At 47.1% G+C, this 23,655-nt stretch overlaps 1 protein-coding gene across 5 annotated transcripts in view; it reads left to right on the top strand.

The window, feature by feature from the left end:
* Positions 1-23,655, top strand: part of AKAP13 (A-kinase anchoring protein 13) — a 219,914-nt gene that overhangs the window by 120,776 nt on the left and 75,483 nt on the right. Inside the window, exon 1 of one of the 5 annotated variants that reach the window (XM_066636599.1) lies at positions 19,477-19,557. The exons of the other annotated variants lie outside the window; for them this stretch is intronic. Coding sequence (XP_066492696.1) covers positions 19,477-19,557 — 81 coding nt within the window. Of the gene's footprint in view, positions 1-19,476; positions 19,558-23,655 lie in introns of those variants that run through there. 5 annotated transcript variants of the gene reach the window in all.

Raw genomic sequence — 23,655 nt, 5'->3', positions numbered from 1 at the left:
GCCAAGGAAGGTGGAGATCAAGTGTCCTGTCTTGATTTTTAATCTGGTGCCAGGTAACCTGAAGTTTGTCTTGTTTTTCTAAACGTTGTGGTACAGCTCATAATGGGGATTATCTGACATGCATACTCTGATGGCTCTAGACAGCTGGGGCCTTGTCACTCTTAACAGAGGAGGCTTAGCCAGTTCTTTCCCCTTGTTCTTTCTCTCATTATTTGGTTGTGCGTTTCTGGACCTTGCAAAGTAGTGAGCCTCTCCCAAGAGGAGAGATGGTGGGTGTAATGGGGTAGAAATCATTCTTCGACAGACACCCCAAAATGAATCACTTGGAGAATTGCCCACTGGTAAAGAGATTCAGAGAGCCTTCCATTTTGTGGTGTAGTGGAACGCATTGCCACTGATAGCTTATGGTGAGATAATTATTATCGGGGGTGTCAAAGGATTGGATGAGTACCAAGAAACAGAAACACTCGTCCTAGAAGATGGCATGCTGCTGGCAAGTGGTTCATGTTGCCCTGACAAAGGTGGTTGGCCAGTTTTGATTGGGGCTTTGTTTCTCCTAAAAGGTGCAGAGGTGAGGGGCACTGTAAGGTCTGACCTGTGAAGGCTCAGCTGTTTTCTGCTTCAGCAGTTACACCAATACTGGATAGGGAGAGTTCTTCCTCCAAGTTCTCCGTGATCTGGAAACCTCTGCTTAGACCATTGCAATGTACTTGGGGCTGCTACTGAAGGTGATTTTAACACTACAGGTTGTGCAGTGGAGAGCTGGTGTAAGCACAGTGGATAAGAAATGGGGCTGTGAATTGGGGCATCCCAGTCTGGGGTGAAGATCCCTTCATCTTTGTCATGGAGTCAGCAGGTGGTCTTGGGCCAGCTACTCCCTCTCAGCCCTCAGTTCTTCCATCTCTCATATGGGGCTATTCTCCTTTGGAACATGCAAAGAGAAGGGCAACGAAGATGGTGAGAGGTCTAGAAACTAAATCTTATGGCGACGTGAACAGAGCATGCAATTCTGTGCATGTCTACTCTGAAGTAAGTCCCATAGTGGTCAATGGGGCTTACTGTGTAGTCTGCCTGCAGTAACAACCCCCAAAAAGAAGCAGTGAGATTTCCAGCCCTCCCAGTGCCTGGTTTAAAGTTCTTCTATTTCAGGCATATCAGAATAAAGACCCACCTGGCTTTGCAAGTGCAAAATATAAAACTTTCCCCTTACCATTCAAGCCTCTTTTTTGTTCTTGGGGGGGGGGGGGGGGAGGCTGCCTTCTGTTGCACTCTAGCTTCATTGAATCGGGACTGTTCTGGTACCCTCACATTCCCCTTTGCCTGGCATGACGGCCAGCCAAGGCACATCTGCCTACTCACAAGTAAACGGGACTGTGAGGCTGCTTTGCTTTCCATAAGGCTCCATAGACTGGGAGGGAGGCAGCTGGGAGGCAGGAACCTCCTTCTCCGGTGTTTTTTGGGGCTGCATTCATTGGATGAGGAACATTCTGACGTCCTTGGAGCCTCTCAGCCTGCCTGGACTAAGGCAAGTCCGCCTACTCACGAGTAAACATGGCCACATGGCTTTGTTTCGGGCTCAGACTCACAGCTGGGAGGGGGGAGCTTCTTGGGTGTTTTTGGGGGGCTGCATTCATTGGATTGGGACCGTTCTGGTGTCGTTGGTTTCCTCTCAGCTGCCCTTTCCGATGGACTATGGCAAGTACGCTTACTCATGAGTAAACATGCGATACGGCTCACTTTCACTTTCCATAGGGCTCCATGCATTTTTCCCTTCCGGTTTTTTGGCCATAACTTTTGAACGAAAGGAGCTATTTCAATTCAGCTTTTTGCACTGCACTCCGCTGGCCATTCCGTATCCAACGGTGTATGGCATGACGGATAGCTCTTAACCCCGCAATGTTAGTGCGTCCTCCCCCCCGGCGTGTCACCTGGTGCGGCCCGCACTCCCCACACCCCCTGCACCCCCCTAGTGACCACGTCAAGCCTATGGGGCCACGAGTCAGCAATCCATCCTTTACTGGTTTTGTTGGCGGCTTTTGCTTGAAAATACATGGAAAATGGGGGGGGGGTCTCTCCCATAAGTATCTGGATTAAATAAGCTTCTTTAACCAAACTTGATCCTCTTATGAAAACAAGGAATAATGTCCGCCACTCCATATGGGAGTCATTATTTTTTTGTTATGTTTTGAAGGAAAAAGAAATCTACTTCAAAAAGCATTGGAGTGTATACTGTTCACAGAGGCATTGTTCGCAGAGGTATTGATGAGGAGTGGGTTGCCGACCGACTAATTAACCATCTCCAAATGGGAAAGGGATTTCTTTCCTTTGCTCTCTTCCTACTTTGCAAAATAATCTCCTGTAATCCTTGTTAGGCATCCAAATCCTTTTATTGTGGTTCTGCATTGATTTCACTGGAATCCCCTTTTGCCGATTTATCCACCGGCTTCCTGGAGGCTGGCCTGAGAAACAGTTTGGCTTCTCGACTCCTAAGAAGGGAGAATTTCTTTGTGAACTTTTGCTTTCTTTCCCAGCTAGTTTCCAGGAACAATCCAAGGTGCTTTTGCTTGACCTTGTCGAGTTCGTAACACTTTGGGGGCTAGGATATCTGAAGGTGTGCCTCTTCCACTTTACTGCCACCATTCAAGGTTATGGGGTTATGTTGCCTGAAGATTTTGGCTTCCTAATATGTTTCGAATGGGAGCGCTAATGCGGCATAATTATATATTATAAAGCAGGGGTGCTCACACTTTTTTGGCTCGAGAGCTACTTTGAAACCCAGCAAGGCCCGGAGATCTACCAGGGGGGAAGGAAGCGTCTGACAGACACCCCCTTTAATGTATGGAGCCCCTGCTGGAGTCTAGTCAGTTTCGTCAGTTTTGTTGCTGCATGCCTGAAGAGCAGCTAAAGTGTCAGTTTAGTGTCAGCTAAATATGTCATTTTCGTCTAGTCACTAGACGAAACTGACACATTAACAGTTTGGAGAGGCAGGGCTCCGCGAACTACTCATTTTGCCTCTCGATCTACCGGTAGATCGCGATCCACCTATTGAGCACCCCTGTTATAAAGTCTAACATGTTGGCCAAAGCCTGTCAATAAATGTCAGTCATCAAGGTACCATAGAACATTATCTTGGAATGGAAAGGCAAAGTGGCGTTTTGCCAGGCTTGAAGCCAGTTCAGATGTTTTCCAAAAGCTTGCAGTAGCTTCTTGGGACTGGACCACTTCAGAATGTCCTCCTGAGATTTTTAACTTGACGGCTTGTGTACTGTGTTAATGTCTTGCACGTGCAAAGCCCCACCTAGCCCTCCATGTGGCATGCGAGCTTTCCCACAGCATTTGACATTAAAGAGCATTCAACAATGTGTCTAAGACACGTGGCTGCATTCATGCTGTGAAGCTCCTGCCTCCCCTCCTCCCCCATGATGACTACATGAAGATGGCTAAAGGGCACATCACTCTGCCAGGTATTAATTCTGGCTCTGATTCTGTTTTATTTGTTGCCCTTTGGTTGTTCCTGGGATGCTTTTATTCATTTTTGGATATTGATTTTAAGAAACTGTTGTGCTTTATTAGTTGTCACTGAAGTTTGGGCTGGGTGACAATATCTAAATAAGTGGAATATTTCGGGTTGTATGAATCCTCCCACGGTTTGCTGAGCCTTTCATTTTCCTTCCCAAGGGGACTTGGATTTTCCTACCCCAACGTCTGTTATGGGCAGGCACACAAATATGGAGTCTAATTAGAGCCATCATTAATTGCTTAGCTGGCAGAGCTGAAATTTTGCAGTAACGGCAGGCCTGTTCCAATTACCAGTGGACACCGATTTCCCGAAAAACCATTGTTTGGATGGACAAAGCAAGAAATGTGGATCATTCCTTTCCCCCATCTCTCTCTCTGTCTCTCAAAGCAACCAGTCAAAAAACTGGCACGGAAATACATTTGGTTGGTGGCAGAACTTTTGCGCCCCCCCAGCTTCAACTTTGTCACCCTTTCCTTATCTGGTATTCCAGCTTCCTCGATCTGGAAGGGACCTATTGTTTTGTTCCACGTGGCTGCTGTGTGCTGTAGGTGGCTTTAAAAAGGAACATGAATCGGGAGGAGATCCGTTCCATCAATGGATCAGAAAAGGCCAAATGTCTGAGGCTTGTGCGATGATCCATCTGAATTTTGAACGATTTTTTCAGGGAAGGAAAAATCCTGCTTGTACTTATTGTGTCACTTGGAGGCAGGCAGTGCAGCATGGCCTTTCCCAGTTTGAAGAGACACTTGGCCAGCAGTCTGAGGCAAAGAGGCAAAGAAGGAAGGCCCATAGCCAGGGAGGCAGACCAGGGACAGACTGCACTTGCTCCCGGTGTGGAAGGGATTGTCACTCCCGGATTGGCCTTTTCAGCCACACTAGACGCTGTTCCAGAACCACCGTTCAGAGCGCGATACCATAGTCTTTCGAGACTGAAGGTTGCCAACACACATTTGCATAGCGTGTCTTTAGTGTATATAAAATGCAACTTAGATTTTGAATGGATTAATAATAGTGATGATTGTGGTGATGGATGAATTGTGAGCCAACCCTGTGGTTTTCCTGGACCAGGAAGTTGCTAATTAAGTGGACCATGAGGAGGAAGGAGGAGGGAGGGGCTCCGTCATAGACTGCCTGACTATGGTGAACCTGCCTTCGCATTATGTGTCACCAGGTCAGGCTTGTTCTGGTGATTGTCCGTCAGCTTGTGAAGAACAGTCAGAAATACTGTGTTGGATGTTTGGGTGGAAAAACAGAATCCCGGTGGTGGTTTTGAAATGAAGAACCAAAGAGGAGCCCTGCTGGCGAAGTCCTGCGTCCCGTTTCCCACACTGGCTGCCTAGATTTCTCTGGGAAGTGCACAAACAGGGCATGAAGGCAATAGCTCTTCCCCGCTGTTGTCCTCCCCAGCAATTGGTGTATCAGAGGTAGACTACCTCTGAACATGGAGGTTCCATACATCCGTTCTGACTAATAGACCTTTTCCGAGCTTCCTTTTTTAAAGCCATTTTCACTATTTCTGCCCCAAAACAATTTCAATGTTTGTGAAGGATAGTTTTTTCTTTCTTTCAAGTCCTGGATGAAAAATGCACTCTGTGAGCACATTTGTATGTACTTTTTATTTTGTATGGCTCTTCCCAATTTTGCGCAATGCTGTTTTAGCTTTATAAGAAGCAGTTGGGGCACAGAATTCCTTTTGGTTTCTGGGATTTCAGCTAGCTCTGGACAAGTACATTAAAGTGTACCTTTGCATTCCTATGGTCTAGAACAGGGGTGCCCAAACTTGCAGCCCTCGAGGCCTCTCAATGCGGCCCTCAGGGAGCCCCCAGTCTCCAATGAACCTCTGGCCCTCTGGAGATTTGTTGGAGCCCACACTGGCCCGACGCAACTGCTCTCAACTTGGGGGTGACTGTTTGACCCCTCGTGTGAGCTGTGGGACGAGGGCTCCCTCCACTGCTTGCTGTTTTACATCTGTGATGCAGTAGCGGCAGCAAAGGAAAGGCCAGCCTTGCTTTGTGCAAGGCCTTTTATAGGTCTTGAGGTATTGCAAAACCTTCATTCATTCATATAAGTCCATCTTTAATATATTCATTTCTGTAAACTTATGTAAATTTATTCAAATTTTAGATGTAAATTAATTCTTCCCCCCCGGCCCCTGACACAGTGTCAGAGAGACAATGTGGCCCTCCTGCCAAAAACTTTGGACACCCCTGGTCTAGAAACTTATTTTGGGTAAAAGGGGAGAAGAGGTGGCGTCTGCTCCCAGTCCCCTCTCATTTTGCTCTTTTCTGTGCCCCTACAGCAGTGGTCTTCAACCTTTTTTGACTCACGGCACACTGACAAGGGACTAAAATTGTCAAGGCACACCATCAGTTTTTTGACAATGGACAAGGCACACCATGCTGTTGGTGGGGGGGGGCAACATCCCCCAAAGGCCCTATTAATAAATGACCCTACCCCAAACTCCTGTGGCACACCTGCAGACCATTTGCGGCACACCAGTGTGCCACGGCACAGTGGTTGAAAATGGCTGCCCTACAGAATCAAGGCCTGTTTCTACCTGTTAAGGACTCCTTTGTTAAGGACTAGTTGTGTGGTACCTTCTCAGGCCACACAGATCAGGGAGGTGACAAGGAAGGACAGGGTTGTAATCATGGGGGACTTCAATTATCCTCATATTGACTGGGTCAATTTGTGTTCTGGTCACGATAAGGAAACCGGATTTCTTGACGTGCTAAATGACTGTGGCTTAGATCAGCTAGTCAAGGAGCCCACCAGAGGACAGGTGACTCTGGATTTAATTTTGTGCGGTACGCAGGACCTGGTTAGAGATGTAAACGTTACTGAGCCATTGGGGAACAGTGATCATGCTGCGATCCGTTTTGACGTGCACGTTGGGGGAAGAATACCAGGCAAATCTCTAACAAAAACCCTTGACTTCCGACGGGCGGACTTCCCTCAAATGAGGAGGCTGGTTAGAAGGAGGTTGAAAGGGAGGGTAAAAAGAGTCCAGTCTCTCCAGAGTGCATGGAGGCTGCTTAAAACAACAGTAATAGAGGCCCAGCAGAGGTGTATACCGCAAAGAAAGAAGGGTTCCACTAAATCCAGGAGAGTGCCCGCATGGCTAACCAGCCAAGTTAGAGAGGCTGTGAAGGGCAAGGAAGCTTCCTTCCGTAAATGGAAGTCTTGCCCTAATGAAGAGAATAAAAAGGAACATAAACTGTGGCAAAAGAAATGTAAGAAGGTGATAGGGGAGGCCAAGCGAGACTATGAGGAACGCATGGCCAGCAACATTAAGGGGAATAATAAAAGCTTCTTCAAATATGTTAGAAGCAGGAAACCCGCCAGAGAAGCGGTTGGCCCTCTGGATGGTGAGGGAAGGAAAGGGGAGATAAAAGGAGACTTAGAGATGGCAGAGAAATTAAATGAGTTCTTTGCATCTGTCTTCACGGCAGAAGACCTCGGGCAGATACCGCTGCCCGAACGGCCCCTCCTGACCGAGGAGTTAAGTCAGATAGAGGTTAAAAGAGAAGATGTTTCAGACCTCATTGATAAATTAAAGATCAATAAGTCACCGGGCCCTGATGGCATACACCCAAGAGTTATTAAGGAATTGAAGAATGAAGTTGCAGATCTCTTAACTAAGGTATGCAACTTGTCCCTCAAAACAGCCACGGTACCAGAAGATTGGAGGATAGCAAATGTCACGCCTATTTTTAAAAAGGGAAAGAGGGGGGACCCGGGAAACTATAGGCCGGTCAGCCTAACATCCATACCGGGTAAGATGGTGGAATGCCTCATCAAAGATAGGATCTCAAAACACATAGACAAACAGGCCTTGCTGAGGGAGAGTCAGCATGGCTTCTGTAAGGGTAAGTCTTGCCTCACAAACCTTATAGAATTCTTTGAAAAGGTCAACAGGCATGTGGATGCGGGAGAACCCGTGGACATTATATATCTGGACTTTCAGAAGGCATTTGACATGGTCCCTCACCAAAGGCTACTGAAAAAACTCCACAGTCAGGGAATTAGAGGACAGGTCCTCTCGTGGATTGAGAACTGGTTGGAGGCCAGGAAGCAGAGAGTGGGTGTCAATGGGCAATTTTCACAATGGAGAGAGGTGAAAAGCGGTGTGCCCCAAGGATCTGTCCTGGGACCGGTGCTTTTCAACCTCTTCATAAATGACCTGGAGACAGGGTTGAGCAGTGAAGTGGCTAAGTTTGCAGACGACACCAAACTTTTCCGAGTGGTAAAGACCAGAAGTGATTGTGAGGAGCTCCAGAAGGATCTCTCCAGACTGGCAGAATGGGCAGCAAAATGGCAGATGCGCTTCAATGTCAGTAAGTGTAAAGTCATGCACATTGGGGCAAAAAATCAAAACTTTAGATATAGGCTGATGGGTTCTGAGCTGTCTGTGACAGATCAGGAGAGAGATCTTGGGGTGGTGGTGGACAGGTCGATGAAAGTGTCGACCCAATGTGCGGCGGCAGTGAAGAAGGCCAATTCTATGCTTGGGATCATTAGGAAGGGTATTGAGAACAAAACGGCTAATATTATAATGCCGTTGTACAAATCGATGGTAAGGCCACACCTGGAGTATTGTGTCCAGTTCTGGTCGCCGCATCTCAAAAAAGACATAGTGGAAATGGAAAAGGTGCAAAAGAGAGCGACTAAGCTGATTACGGGGCTGGGGCACCTTCCTTATGAGGAAAGGCTACGGCGTTTGGGCCTCTTCAGCCTAGAAAAGAGACGCTTGAGGGGGGACATGATTGAGACATACAAAATTATGCAGGGGATGGACAGAGTGGATAGGGAGATGCTCTTTACACTCTCACATAATACCAGAACCAGGGGACATCCACTAAAATTGAGTGTTGGGCGGGTTAGGACAGACAAAAGAAAATATTTCTTTACTCAGCGCGTGGTCGGTCTGTGGAACTCCTTGCCACAGGATGTGGTGCTGTCGTCTAGCCTAGACGCCTTTAAAAGGGGATTGGACGAGTTTCTGGAGGAAAAATCCATTATGGGGTACAAGCCATGATGTGTATGCGCAACCTCCTGATTTTAGGAATGGGTTAAGTCAGAATGCCAGATGTAGGGGAGAGCACCAGGACGAGGTCTCTTGTTATCTGGTGTGCTTCCTGGGGCATTTGGTGGGCCGCTGTGAGATACAGGAAGCTGGACTAGATGGGCCTATGGCCTGATCCAGTGGGGCTGTTCTTATGTTCTTATGTATCAGTTTGCTTTGGAAAGCTATTATTGTAATAAACATGAACAATGGATGATGATTTTATCTTGTGTGAGAGAAACAAGATCAGGGGAAGGATGTTTGATGCTGCTGTTTTGTTTCCTGATTTTATTAGCTGGGCATCCTGATAAAGCAGCATCTGTGTTTGCCTTGCCAGAAAACTGGTTCAGATGCCCAGTTGTTTTTTGCATCTGCTCAGGGAATGAAGCATGGATACCACTAGGTGGCATTCAGGCTGGGTCTGCTGCAGTAACTCTATTCACCCAATCTCAGCTGTAGAACTTCCTCTCAATTCTTGCTTAACAGAGAGGCTAAAAGAAGAGGCAGAGTTGTACGCTGTAGGTTATTCCAGACCTCATCGGAAGTCTTAACAGATGCTAAACTGATTTTTATCATTTCTTTGCAAGAATGAAAAGGAAATGGTATTTAACACTGCTAAATTATTCATTTTCTTATTAGTGACGTGTTTATTTTGTGTTTCTCTGGAGCGCTTAGGGTGGCACATAATTTCTGCTCTTCTTTTTGCTGTGGCAACTTTCTTATGTGCGAGACCTAGTCAACCAGCTTTGTGGCTGGGGGGATATTTGAGCCTAGATCTACCCAGATCCTCCAACTGCTACCCCACACTACCTTTCATTATTCAAAAAGCTTCACGTTATCCCACTAATTGAAAGAATTGTATCTTCCTCAATTCCTCTTCTTTTTCCTTTGTTGTCTCCTTCGTGCCTGTAATTCAACATGTATGTAGGTGGTACTGTGTAAACCATAGTACTTGCAACAACCCTCTAAGGTAGGCTCGTGGTATTGTCCCCCTGTTGCATATGGGAGTTGGAGACTGAACACAGGTGATTTGCTTAAGGCCACTGACGGAGGTGAATTTGGGGGGCTTTGTGGGGCAGCACAGCCTCCTGACCACTATGTGATGCCAGTTTTTGAATGGTTTGTTGCGTTAGTTTGTGAAGAATGCCTAAGATGGCTCAATTCTCCGCCCTGTGTCTCTTGCCTACTATAGTGAAGGCTGCAATAAATTTGTCCCAGTCAGTTTGTTGATTTTTGTTATCAGAGGCTCAAACTAGCTGTGCTTCTATCAAGCAAAACTAGCTTTTGCTTCAAATGGGTGTGTTTCTTCAAATGGATTTCTCTTGTGGCTGGGGAAGCTGGACACCAGCCCAGGTCCAAGAGTTCTGCGTTAAACCAGAGGGGAATTGTCCAAGTCTTCTCAGGTCTTTGCTCATCTGCAGTCTGGGGTAGAAACTGGGGGGCACTTTAAGGATGACCCCCACTATCTTCAGGTAGTTTCTGAGTTTTGGAATTCCACCTGGAAGATAGTTCACTCTCAAGTCTTGTTCCAGGCCAGTGATTTTCTACCAGTGCGCCATGGCACATTTGTGTGCTACAAAAGGTCTGCAGGTGTGCTACAAAAGGTCTTGCAAAAGGTCTGCAGTTTAGAGCACATTGGTTGAAAACTGCTGAAAAACTCTTCCGGGTTCTGTGGCTCTAACTATCTGTAGTAATGAATTGGCTGGAGCCAGTGAAGGAAGAGGGACCAACAATTTGTTAATGTAGACAGTTGCCCTAGAACCTAGAGCTGCAGAACCTGGAAGAGTCTCCTGGAAGCTGGAAGTGACATAAGAAGCAGCAGAGACCATAGAGTTAGTTCAGTGTGCCATCAGGGGTGACCTAGAATATTCTTATGTGCTTATGATGCCCAAACCCCAGCCTGGGAGCCACGTGTGGCCCTTGGAGGCTCCCAATCCAGCCTGCGGGGAGCCCCCAGTCTCCAATGAGCCTTTGGCCCTCTGGAGATTTGCTGGAGCCCACACTGGCCCGATGCAACTGCTCTCAGCGTGAGGACGACTGTTCTACCTCTCTCCTGAACTGTGGGACGAGTGCTCCCTCCACTACTTGCTGTTTCACATCTGTGATGCAGCAGTGGCAGTGAAGGAAAGGCTGGCCTTGCTTTGTGCAAGGTCTTTTATAGGCCTTGAGCTACTGCATGACCATTCATTCATTCATATAAATTCCATCTCTGATAAATTCATTTATGTAAATTTATTCAAATTTCAAATGTAAATGATTTTTTTTCCTGGCCCCCGACACAGTGTCAGAGAGATGATGTGGCCCTCCTGCCAAAATGTTTGGACACCCCTGCTCTAGGCTCTTGAAGTGGACACTTGTACTTTTCTCCTCTTGTTTGGCCCCCCCCTCCTTTTCTCCCCTTTCCCTTGCTCTGGACTTCATAGCCTTTCATACTCCCCAGAGATATGCTTCCAGCAGGTGTAGTGGAGTACCTGGTTGCAGAGACTTGTTCTTCCCGTGTAGGACCATTGAAAATGACTTCTTACAGCACAGCCCTGTGCAAGTCTACTCAAAAGTCCAATTGCGCTCAGTGGGGCTTACTCCCAGGATAGTGTGCACAGGATTGGGGCCTTAGCCTGCTTGAACGCCATGGAAATGTTTGTATTGTTGTCTTTTGCTCCTAATGGCAGCACACCACCCTTCTGGAAGCCTGCTCCTTCAGTGCCTCTCCTTCCTCTGGGACTTCCGAGCATTGGGCTTGTTGCTTCCATGGTGTGAAGCAATGGGCTTTTCTTGCTTTTCAAGCAAGCTCTTTGTGAGTGGTTTTTATAAAAGGGGTGCAAACCAACTTGATTGTCCTGCAAATTCCGCAGGCGTTTCCCACTTGGTCCTGAACAGGACCTGCAAAGGAGACTTAAAAAAAAAAAAAGACCAAACCGCCCTGCTTGTTGCTCATTTCCTTCCCTCCCCTTAACTATTTCTGCCTGGAGAAACTAAAACGTTTTCTGGCACCTCGATCTGGAACACATTTACTTGGCAGTTAGTCTAGCCAAGTGGAATTTTAGTTCCAAATAAGGACCTGCATTCACACATGTCCATTTCCAACTCAGAGGGCTTTTCCGTGTAGAGGAAATGCCAAATCAGCATGTTGATGGGGGGGGGGGTCGGCCGTCATGCAAGCCTCCCTGTTTCCTTGTACATAGAGGCAGTTTTCTTGGTGTGTCTAGGGAGAGTCTTTGTGTGTGTGTGTGTGTGTGTGTGTGTGTGTGTGTGTGTGTGTGTGTTTCCCGCAACTGACAGGGTCAGCCATTGTGGACAAATGTGCCCAGGAGACAGACTTCCTGTCGTTTCCGATTCTTCCACTGCAGTGTGGAGTTATGGAAGTTTTGGGGTGCATTCGAGGGCACGCTTGGTTCACGTGGCGCCAAAGCAAAGCTCCAAGGGTTTGGACGGTGACCCCCGTGAGCTGCAGGTGTGTTTGCGCCCTGGAATTCTCTGCAGTGTGCAGAAGATCCATGGCAAGTGAAGCATCCCTTTAAGGGACATTTCTACTGACATTTGAAAAGTGTCACTTGGGGTTCCCCAAATCCACTTGCCAGACTCCTGGTTGTGATCCCCCCCCCTGCTTCACACATCCCACACGCAGACACACCTCTCTGTGAATTGCTGAGAATTAGGGGATGGAAGGGAGAACTGTTTTTCTTTGGCTTTACACTGGGAGAGAGTGATGGAGTGGTTTCCTACTGCAGAAGCTCACTGTAAAGGCAGAGGAAACTGCCCTTCCCTCTCTTAAACTTTGGAGAACTCAGGAGGAAGCAAGGGTTGATAGTCAGAGAAGCATTCACAAACAATGGCTAGGTACTAAACGGAAGAGGGAAAATGGGGAGGCCCTAAATACAAAACAAGAGGGGAGGAGACCTCAACACTTCATCAGGGGTGACTCTAATTCAGGTCTTCCAAGGAGAGACCAAAACCGTGATCTTGTGATAACATTTGCTGTATACAAAACCTTTCCATGCTGGGAATGTCCAGTGTGTGGATTAGGATTATGCTTGCATTTAGGATTCTCAATCTCTTTCTAGTCAAAAAGCCCAGGAACTCCAGTGTCGCCACCCCGCCTCTTGCTGCTTTTAATGTATTAGTTCATTGTCGGGCACTGCGCAGTCCTGGACGCTAATGCGCGGCTGTATTTCTGCAGATTGCATCATTTTCAGCCTTTCATAACAAGGCGGCCAGCATAATATGAAACAGATCTCAAAGGGGTCCTCTGTTTCTTGGTGCCACCACGACTTCCTTGTCATTAAAAGGTCAGCGAGTGGAAGAGGATGATAGGGAAGGGAGGATTAGTGCGATAAGCTGCCACACAATTCAGTTGCAAGGGGGGGGAAAAAGGTCTCTTTTGTAAACTGCAGTCCTAAACTTTGGTTTGGAAAGAAATGGCTGTTGAGCTTTAAAAAAAAAAAAATGTGAAAAGCACCAGGCTCTGCAGCACTTCCAGATGTTTTTAATAATACTGCTTGGAACTGTCACATCAGCAGCCAAAGGACAAAGTTACCGATGTGCTCTTCTCCCCCACCTCCTTCTCCATTTTGAGCGTTCGGCTTTCTTCACAATGGAAGCTTTTCAAAATTTTGTTAGTGCCTTTTCTCTTACCTAAAAGAAATTTTGTTCAGAAAAGGCAACTGACACACTGTTTCTGATGGGCTGGAGTTCCCATTCTTCGGAGCATGTGGTTCTGTGTTCTGCTGTTAGATCTGTTCTGGCTCCTGATTGGTTTCTGAGTCCAGTTCAAAGTGCAGCCTATTGCCATCAAAGGCTCAGTTCCTAGAGCATTTGGGAAGATTGCTTACACCCTCGGAACCTGCTTGAGATCAGCTGGCAAGGGCCTATTCCTCATCCCCCCTCCACCTGGCAGTGCAATTGGTGGGGATGCCTGATGGGGGTTTGTTGAGTATGGCACCGAGACTTTGGAGCGCCCTCCCTCTTGCACTCTTGGCATTCTATCAATTGGTTAAGATGGCCTTCTTTAGGTGAGCCGTCATGTGGTTAATTGAGGAACCCTACTGAGTTCTCCCTTTGCTTTCCCACATGGTGGAAGTTGCACAGTTAGTTTGGAGGTCTGTCTGTTCCTGAGCATACCCCCTAGGCTTAGTAATGGAGTTGGTGAGGACCGTTGGAGGTGTGAAAGCTTTTCTTTGTCCCGTTAAAGTTTTTGTTTTTCTCAACCTCAGGAGCCCTTAGGAGATGGCTAGGGCCACAATCGTCTCTCCCCCCCCTTTGTTTCTCTGTGTGGTAGTATGAGTACTTACACACACAATGCAATGGCCAAAGCCGTAGCTTCTGAATACACACAACGTTTGCTGCATTTGTTTTGTTGTGTGGCAGATTGCAAAGAGTTTAATAATTAACAATTATTTAATAATTCAGGCTGAATTATTCCTGAAGCTTCAGCACTGCAATCTGTGGGCAATTTGAGGAGAGAATTGCATCCAGATACAAGAAGAGCACAATGCTCTCCTAATCGTGAGCTCAAGTAATGTGGCTGCTGTTCACCAAAGCTGTGTACAGCATAAAGTTTGGCAGTGTCCAAACCCCTAGAATGGGGAGGAAAGGTTTGCCCACTCTGAATGGGGTCACACTCCCCTTGCAGGATTGGGTGCACAGTTTGGGAGTGTTCCTGGACTTGCAGATCTCCCTGGAGAAGCAGGTGCTGGCTGTGGCCAGGAGTGAGTTTGCCCAGCTTCAACTGGTGGCCGTATTTAAGTTGATCAGACCTGACCACAGTGGTTCATGCTTTAATTACTTAGACTGGCTTACTGTAACGCACTCTATGCGGGGCTGTCCTTGAAGATGGTTCAGAAGCTGTAATTAGTGCAGAATGTGGTGGCCCAGGTGGTTACTGGAGTTGGACCACTGGTTGCCTGTTCATTTCTGGGCCCAATGCAGGGTGCCGGTATTGACCTTTAAAGCTCTTCATGGTTTGGGTCCAGGTTAACTGAAGGTTTGCCTTCTCCCATACATTCCGGTCTGCTCTCCAATCAGTCAATCAATCAAATCTTTATTATGGTCACAGACCAGCATAGAACAAAATCAACCTGCTCTCTTAGGTCATTTGAGGGGGCTGTCCTTCAGGTGCTGCCATTACCCCAGGTTAAAGGAATGGTGGCAAGGGGTGAACCTTCTCTGTAGTGGTGCCACAACCATGGACTTCCCTGCCGGGGGAACTGAGAACTACCCCAGGCTGCCTTGGGCATATACTGTGGCAGAGTATAAACCTTTTAAACAAACCTGGGACCTTCTGCATGCAAAGCTCACTGACCGATAGTCCCTCCCCAAGCATTAGATGCAGCACTGGTGGGTAAAATGCACATTAGAACTGTTGGGGGGGGGGGGAGAAACACACCACTGGAAAGGAGGCACTGGTTAAAATGCACACAGTTTTGCATTGACAACCCTACAGGAGGTCTTAGCGAGTTGTGTTACCTGTTGTGTGTTGCATTTTGCTTCTTTGTCATTCATCATCATGATACTTTTCCGTGGCAAATGACGAGGGACTTCCTTTGAAAAACCGGAAGCATCCGTAGACTTCTGGGTTCCCCTCCACCTTCTACCCTGGAGCATGAGTAATGGAAAGGGCAGTCATGAGATGCATGAGGGGGGCATACTCTGACAAGCAGCAGTTATAGAAAATGCCCCCCCTTCCCAGTTTTGAGATTTGCAGCACACAACGTCATCTTGAAAGCAGAAGCACATCTTTGTGAACCCTGGTTGGCTGTTTTTAGGTTGGCCTTCTGGCTCTAGGAGGTTGAGCAATGCTGGAGGCCTGGGTGGGAACTGCCTGGGGGTACTAAAAAAAGGAGGAAGCTGAGATGAGAGCAGCCCTTCCAAAAGTAGCAGATTTTTAATAGTCATTCGTGAGCAACATTGTGACCTCAGGCAAAACCACAAAGCTTGATTAATAATCTTGCTTCAGGATAGACAAATGTGAGGTCTAGGTAGGACGGTTTGTGGGTCCCTACCCCTCTCTTTCAATGTGTATTGGTTTGATAGCAGTTCAGCAGAAGGGAGAGGCTTTGTGTTCTGGATGGAACCGACTTCATTTGTTGTTGGCAACCTTCAGTCTCGGAAGACTATGGTATCGCGCTCTGAAAGGTGGTTCTGGCACAGCGTCTAGTGTGGCTGAAAAGGCTGATTTGGGAGTGACAATCCCTTCCACACTGGGAGCAAGTGTAGTGTGTCCCTGGTCTGTCTCCCTGGCTATGGGCCTTCCTTCTTTGCCTCTTTGCCTCAGTCTGTTGGCCAAGTGTCTCTTCAAACTGGGAAAGGCCATGCTGCACAGCCTGCCTCCAAGCGGGCCGCTCAGAGGCCAGGGTTTCCCACCTGTTGAGGTCCACTCCTAAGGCCTTCAGATCCCTCTTGCAGATGTCCTTGTATCGTAGCTGTGGTCTACCTGTAGGGCGCTTTCCCTGCACGAGTTCTCCATAGAGGAGATCCTTTGGGATCCGCCCATCATCCATTCTCATGACATGACCGAGCCAACGCAGGCGTCTCTGTTTCAGCAGTGCATACATGCTAGGGATTCCAGCACATTCCAGGACTGTGTTGTTTGGAACCGACTTCATAAGAAACTAAGAATTTGACATTAGCAGACAAGGTGCATAATAGGGAAGGAGTAGAGAGTTTTGTTCAATGCTGGAATAGGGGCAGTGCTGATCTTTTGGGTGATGTATTACAAGGCCTTACCTTGGGACTGCTAGGAACCTGAGCACCAGCGCTGCCATTGAGGGCGCCTTTCCTAAGGCCCTCCAAACACACTGCGTATATGGGGCATGGGAATTGTCTAGTCTTGCAAATAGGACTGATGGTTAGTTCACTGGCTAAATCAGGACTCACCAAGACCTCTGGTGCCCAGGTTTCTAACTAGAAGGTCTGCTTGCATCAAGGCTCCTGGAAAGTCATTTGATGCATTTCTGGAGAAGAGGGAGCTGAGTCACCCCTCCCAAATGTCAGCCTTCCCTGTGGAAAACAAAAAGCATCCATTAGTTCAGCAGCTGTAGATCAAGTCTCCTTCAGTGGCTTTGATAAGAGCCATAGAAACCTTCATTTACATCAGGCTGAGTCTGTGTGCCGAGGCTGTGGTGGCAAAAGCCTGCTCCTTGCAATTGGTGCTCTGTGTCTGTTCTAGACCCCGTGCAGCTGTGGTGGCCTCCCATTCTGTCATCAAATAGCATGTCAGATGATTCCAGCTGTTATGATCTGGCAGGGCTGCCTAACCCAAACAAAAATGCATAGTTCTGTCCCACGAAGGATCAGGACCAGAAGAGGTTGCCTTCCTGATTCCACTTCCCATTTGGGTATATCTGCTTACTGAGGTTCACTCAGCATGAAGAACAGCTTCCTAACAACCATGTTTGCCTTGGGTAGCTTTAACCCTGACTGGAGCGGTCAGGGAGCATGGCTCGAAGAAGACGAAGGAAAACAAGAAAGAGGCAAAGGAAAAATGACTCTTTAACCATGCCTGGGCTTCTTCATGTTCTTTGCACAAGAACTCTGGGTCAAAGGGCACATGTATGGTGCTGCAGTGAGAGTAGGGCAGTTCTGCACCTGCTTACTTTTAACCAGGGAGAAGCCTGGCTGTGGAGGATACCTACTGGCTAGCGCTTGAGACATCACCACCATGTCACTTTCTCATTATCATGGCGGTTCTCCTCCAAGTAGAAGATTGTGTATGTTGCTTAACTTAAAAATAAAAAATAAAAAATTAAAGGCCAGTGGACCAATCAAAGCATGAGGGAAGGGGCAAGGTGAGGCTAATAGCTGTTTCAGTGTTTGATTTGCCAGAATATCTAACACAACTTACAGAGCCAAAGTTGTTTGCCTTCACAAATAAGATGACACGCGGATCTTACTGCTGAATCTCTCCGTCTTCATCTGCTGCCCTTGAGTAATCTTTTTGCAGGAGCAGCAGCTCTAAGAGTGACGAAGTAATCTAGTTACTCTCCGCTTACTTATCAGTTTCCATGGCTTTTTCTGCACATTTTCTCTCCTAGTCCATAACTGAGAGCACCAGTCAAGCAAGGATAGACTACAGAAAGATTTTGTGCCCTGAGAGGCCAGGGGGCAAGGTGGGAGTTGCAAGGGGCTTGCTCAGTTTTGAAAACAGGAAGCTGTGCGGCAGCGTGTATTCTGGGCTTGGACGATGTGAATGAGCTATTGAGGAGCAATGAGGCACTGCTTGTATATGCAGGTGAGAGAGAGCTAAGCTGGGAGTGGCCGTAGAGAGGGAAGGGGGATGACAGTGATCTTTTTCAAGCCCTGCACTTGGGGTTCAAACTAAATGCAAGGAAGAAGCCCAGTTGCTTTAACTGGTTGATGGACCTTACGCAACAAAAAATTGCCCTCTGTGCTCCAGAACCAAGTGAGGAGGCTTTTGGTTTTTTATTTTTAAATATGGCCATGTTTTCCCGTTATACCTTAAAAAAGGGGTGTCCAACCCCTGCAGGCCCATTGCGACCCCAGCAAGCTGTTTATCCATCCCTCCTACCTGTTATAATTGTGCTGTCCCAGCAGGATACTTGGGCTCTCTCATATAGTGAAAATATGAACAAGATTTGCAGATTTTCTCTTCTGCTATTTGCAGCTAATGAGTTTCTATGTGATGGCTTATTTCCGGCCTTCATCTGCTGAATGATGTCACTTCTGCAGGCACCGTGAATCTAACTTCAGGCCTCTGTATTAGGCAAGTTTGACATCCCTGCCTTAAAACAGCTCTCCGTACAGTCAGTTTTGAGAAACTGAATTCAGTTTTCAGAAACTGAAAGTCTCTTGTCTTTTTCCTCCTTTTTTTTTGTTTAAGCTGGGTGCTGCAGACTGTTTAGGATCCTTATTCTGAGCTATTCTAAATCCCCAGCTGAACTTCCACCTCTCTCTTCCTCTCTAAATTGAAGGCAGCGCCTGCATCTTGAGGTGGATGGAAACAGACCAGAGGAGGAAAGCACTGCCCTCCCTCCCTCCCTCCCTCTGCAACCCTCTGCAACTCTCCAAAGAGATGAATCACTTTCCCACCAGGCAATTAAGTTTTCGGCTGTCACAGAACACCGGGGCAGTGAGCAAACAGTGACGTCCCAGCTCTGGACCTCGAGAGAGCGGCTTTACTCTTTTGTGACTCTCTCCTCCTGCCTTTTGCCCTCTGCTGTCCTTTGATTTTTTGACTTATTCAGGACTGACCTTTGGTGCTTGGCGGAAAGTAGACCTGCTCTACATTAGAAGGCTAGGAAGCAAATTGTGAGCTTCTTTTTATAACGCATACTTTTTTTTAAGTTTCCCCCATCTCTGCCTTCAGTCCACAGCGATATTTTCTTTGGACTTCATTGCCCCTCTCCTTTTGATTAGGCAGGTTGAGGTTTAGTCTAGCCTGGATATATATACTTTTTCCCCTGTTGCTCATTTTGGTCTGTTATAAAAGTTCCTGTTCGAAACATCTGGCTTTTGTTGGCTTTCATGCCATTAAAAAAAATGGACTAGAAAATCTTCAGTGGCAACAAGTTTCAAGGAAGGCTTAGTATTGACTCCCCCCTCCCAGATTTAAAAAATATCATTTTCCACAGCCAACCATCTCCTTCTGCATATCCGTTCTGTGTGTCGTGAGTCTTTCGTACAAGTAACTCTGTGTTCCAAGAAGAGTGTTTTTTTATCAACCAGTCACAGTGGTGATATATTTTTTTTCTACTTCCTGTTGGGAGAGCTGGCCAGACTGAATGTGATTCAGAGAGGAGAGATTTTTGTTGCCGAGACTCGGGGACCCTTACTGAACACATCTGCACAAGGATTTTGATGAGCTGGCTTGCTCGCTGAATCTTACCCGGGAATTAATGGTTGAGGCTGTTCATCGTTTCTCCGCTTCTTTGGCAAAATGTACGAGCGGCACAAGAGACGGTACAGCCTGTGTGACATTTCCAAGGTGGACAGGGCTGTAGATGTTGTGTTACTAAAGGTATGGCATTACTTGTGTTTGCTGTCTTCCCTCATTGCACGAGTAAGTGCGGATTGATGCTGCTTTCATTTCGTGCGACGGGACCGGTGTAGGGTGTGAGCCTGTTCGTTTCTGAGTGCATGATTTAAAACAGCAAAAAGCTTGTGCTATGTGGTCCTGTGTGTGTTTACTTGAAAGTAAGCCTCACTGATTCACAAGGAGGACTGTAGCATGCTTTATAAATGGGCTTTCTTTCCTGTTCATTGAATAAGTCCTTGTATAAACAGGTAGTCCAGGGCAGATTAATAAATCCAGCAAAGCAGTCTTCACAGCGGTGAAAATAAAATGAAAAGAAAAACTCTGATCTAGTACTGGATAAATGCCCCATTCTTAGCACATTTATCTTGTCAACAGGTGACAAGGCATCCACTTCGTTTAGGACAGCTTCCTCTCTCTTGCTGTTTTCTCCTCTTCTTTTAGCAAGTCAGTTGTCTGGCTGTAGTTCTCTTAACTGCTTAGTTATTTTGACCGGCTTAGATGTTCCATACAAGTCCATGCCTCCATTTCCCTTCCACCAAGTGTTTATGGCTTGCTTCCTTCCTTTTATCCCCCCAGGAACCCTGTGAGGTAGGTCAGGTCTAGAGATGGTGACTGGCCCAGGCTTCATGTTCAAGTTGAGGGGCAATTTGGACCTGGGCATCCCTGATCCTAGTCCAACACTCTTCTTTTGAACTTGAGTAGCAGGATTGTGAGCTCCTTCAGGGATATTTGTTAGTTATTTAGTGTAGCAACTACAGAAACTTCTCTGTTTGCAGGCCTTCACCATTTTCTCCGAAGCCATTGGATGGGGACTTGGCCCAACTCGATGTGATTTGCCCATCAGCTGAAATTAACAAGCTTCACTTTTTTTGCAGTCAGCTCAGTTCAGTCTTTTGCAGATCCATCTACTTCCACCCAGGTTCTACGAGATGCATAAACTTCAGTGCTTCAAACTCTCCCCCCCCCCCCCATTCAGCTTTGAAATGATTTCCCATCTCAAAAAGTTAAGTTGCTTCACCTAGGAAAATTCTGATTTAGAAATGCACATGATTTAACTTCTCTTTTGTGCCTGATACTGAATTCTTCCTAAAAAGGCTTTTTTTTTTTTTTTAAAGTTGAGTATCTTTACTTTTATCTCCCCCCACCCACTTTTTTTCTTTTTGGGTTTTGCTTTTTGCCTTTAAATAGGGTGTTGGAGGCAGGAGCTACAAATACCTCTCTTGGCTAATGTCTCTTAGCATTTCCCCTTCCCCAAATCTAAAATTAGCAACAGCTCCACCAGCAGTAAGGTGGCAGTCTGGGAATGTTTTGTCTCTCGAAGAGCTTTATTTTCATGGCAGGGAAGGACGATGGGAGAAAGGCAGCCAGAATGACTGGAGCAACGTTTGCTTGGCTTGGATATCCAGTATTGACTTGGGAAGAAGGGAAGCTCTTCTGGAACTTCATTTGCATGTGGACTTCTGAGATTTTGGCTGAATCCAAGTTCACATAGGTGTGAGCAATTTCTCCGGCATTCTGGAAAACAGGGCAAACACAGATGGTTCTGTGAAGTGTTGGCATTTGTGCGCTTAAAAATGCAAGAACTCTGCACGGAGCCCATCCGTCTTCTGCCAAGGAAAGGCGTTGCTCAGGGACCTGCATAAATGTGGCAGATGTGCAGAAAGAATGCAAGTGGGTTCATTGTGCAGTGTTGGTCCTACGGCTTGCACGACAGACTTCTTGGTTTGCTAGCATGCCGTGGAGAAATGCCAGATGGTGCAATTCTGCCCCCAGCTTCCAGAGAGTATCCAGCCCCCTCCCCGGCTTTGGAGGTTTCAAACAGGTAGTGTTCGTAGGCTTTGAAATGACACAGTCATGAGAACTGGAAACTTCTTCTTTTGCTGTTTTAGAAAAGGCAAAAAATGGGAACGTTGGAGAAGTGGGATTGTGCAGGATTGAAGAAAAGTACAGTGTGGAGTTCTTGAATCTACTGGTCGTTAGGCAAGCAGGCAGGCAGGAACTTTTGGGACCACCTGTACTGAGTGAAAGGTTCTTCCAAGTAGCCAGGTAGAGCAGCTTTGGTAAACTGGGACAGATTCAAAAGACCTTCTAGCAATTGAAACCCATTACTTTCCTGTCTTCCTGAAGAATGGTCAGGGTTTGGGACAGCAAAACTGTCCCCCTTCTTTGCACGCTTTTCTTTTAGATTCAGTGTCAGAGGTTTCTTGGTGGTGGTTGGCAACCTTCAGTCTCGAAAGACTATGGTAGAAGCCTACAGCACCCGGTATTCCCAGGCGGTCTCCCATCCAAGTACTAACCAGGTCTGACCCTGCTTAGTTTCTGAGATCATGGTATAAGCCTACAGCACCCAGTATTCCCAGGCGGTCTCCCATCCAAGTACTAACCAGGCCTGACTCTGCTTAGCTTCCAAGATCAGACGAGATCGGGCATGTGCAGGATAACCTGGACCGTTATTCTGGTTTGCTTTTTCTTTGTGGATCGCCGTATCTTATTTCCTCATGGTCTCTACGTGGGATAGCCCTGCTTGAAACATCCAGTGTTAGGGCACAGGGGTAAGCTTGACCCTTGCGCAGGAGTCTTGTGCATCTTCTGCCAGGGTTCCAGGCTTAAGGGGGCTCTTAGCCACATGTGTGTCTTCCCGCATGGGTGGGCCCCATTCAAGTCATACCACCACCACTATATAAAAGGCACGGGCACAGTGGAGATCGTGGGGACCCACAGTGGGCTTTTTGAAGAGTCCTGGAAAATTGCTTAATAATGCTGGCCCTGTATGCAGCTTCCAGCCGCAACATGTGTTGATGTGCCTCAGGGCAGAACTAGACTCGTGTCTAGTTCGTGCCCAATTCCTTGAGATATTGCCATGCTCTGAGTTTCCCTGCAGCTAATGACATGGAGTGTGGGTGGAGAAGCTCACATTGTGAAAGCATGAGCCACTTTCCTGTAGTTTATTTACTTCTTTTATCTTATTTTAATTTAAAGAAAATGAATTTGTGTGCTCCTCTTCCAATTTCACATTCCACCTTGGCTGTGCTTACAGTTCTGTTTTGATTTTTCACGCAGCTCCACATCTGTCTCCAAAAAGTTGTATAGTGGGGTTGGTGTTTTGGAAGGCTTTTTTTCTGATGCCCCCTTTAGCAGACCCCTCAGCAAGAGGGTAATCCCCCACACATACACATTTCCATGGCAAAATGATTCTAATTGCATTTTCATGGCGATGGTACAAAAATTGCCAGCTTTTGGTTGGTTGGCAACCTTCAGTCTCAAAAGACTATGGTATAAGCCTACAGCACCCGGTATTCCCAGGTGGACTCCCATCCAAGTACTAACCAGGCCTGAGCCTGCTTAGCTTCCGAGCTCATGGTATAAGCCTACAGCACCCGGTATTCCCAGGTGGTCTCCCCTCCAAGTACTAACCAGGCCTGAGCCTGCTTAGCTTCCGAGCTCATGGTATAAGCCTACAGCACCCGGTATTCCCAGGTGGTCTCCCGTCCAAGCACTAACCAGGCCTGACCCTGCTTATGGGGATAAAACGATCTTGGGCTCCCTGCTCTGCTTTACGAGGCAAGTGATGAGAGAACTGGTTTAACGAGCTCCTGGCTTGAATGTTGGAATGCTGTGATGGAATACACCAATGGCTTCCTCTAAGGGTGGATAAGTAGGTATCACTGAAGGTTGTGCCTGTGCATGTGATTTGTCTGAGCACAATGATTATGACGGTAATTGGCTCTGACCTAGTAGCTTTGAACATAGAAAATCTCATCTACCACGTTGGGTTTATTGGTCCACCTAGCTCAATATTGTCTCCACTGGCTCGCAGTGGCTCTCCAGGCAAGGGTCTTTCCCTGCCCCACCTGGCGATGCTACCAGTGAGATGTCTGCGTTAAAAATAGGTCGAGCTGATGTAGTAACCGATCCTGCAGATTTGCTCCCCGTGTCAAGACTGGGTGTGGTGCTTATGGGAATCCTTCCGAGTTATGGAGTAACTGCTTTTGTCCACTTGGACAGGCACGGCTGGCTGGGATGTCATGATTGCAGCTCTTTCCATGAGCTCTCGACAGCGAGGATATATCAGATAGGGCC

Source organism: Tiliqua scincoides, chromosome 8 (genome assembly GCF_035046505.1).
Source record: "Tiliqua scincoides isolate rTilSci1 chromosome 8, rTilSci1.hap2, whole genome shotgun sequence".
Classification (NCBI taxonomy): domain Eukaryota; kingdom Metazoa; phylum Chordata; class Lepidosauria; order Squamata; family Scincidae; genus Tiliqua; species Tiliqua scincoides.
Note: the sequence above shows the minus strand (reverse complement) of the source record. Positions and strands in the feature narration are given on the sequence as shown.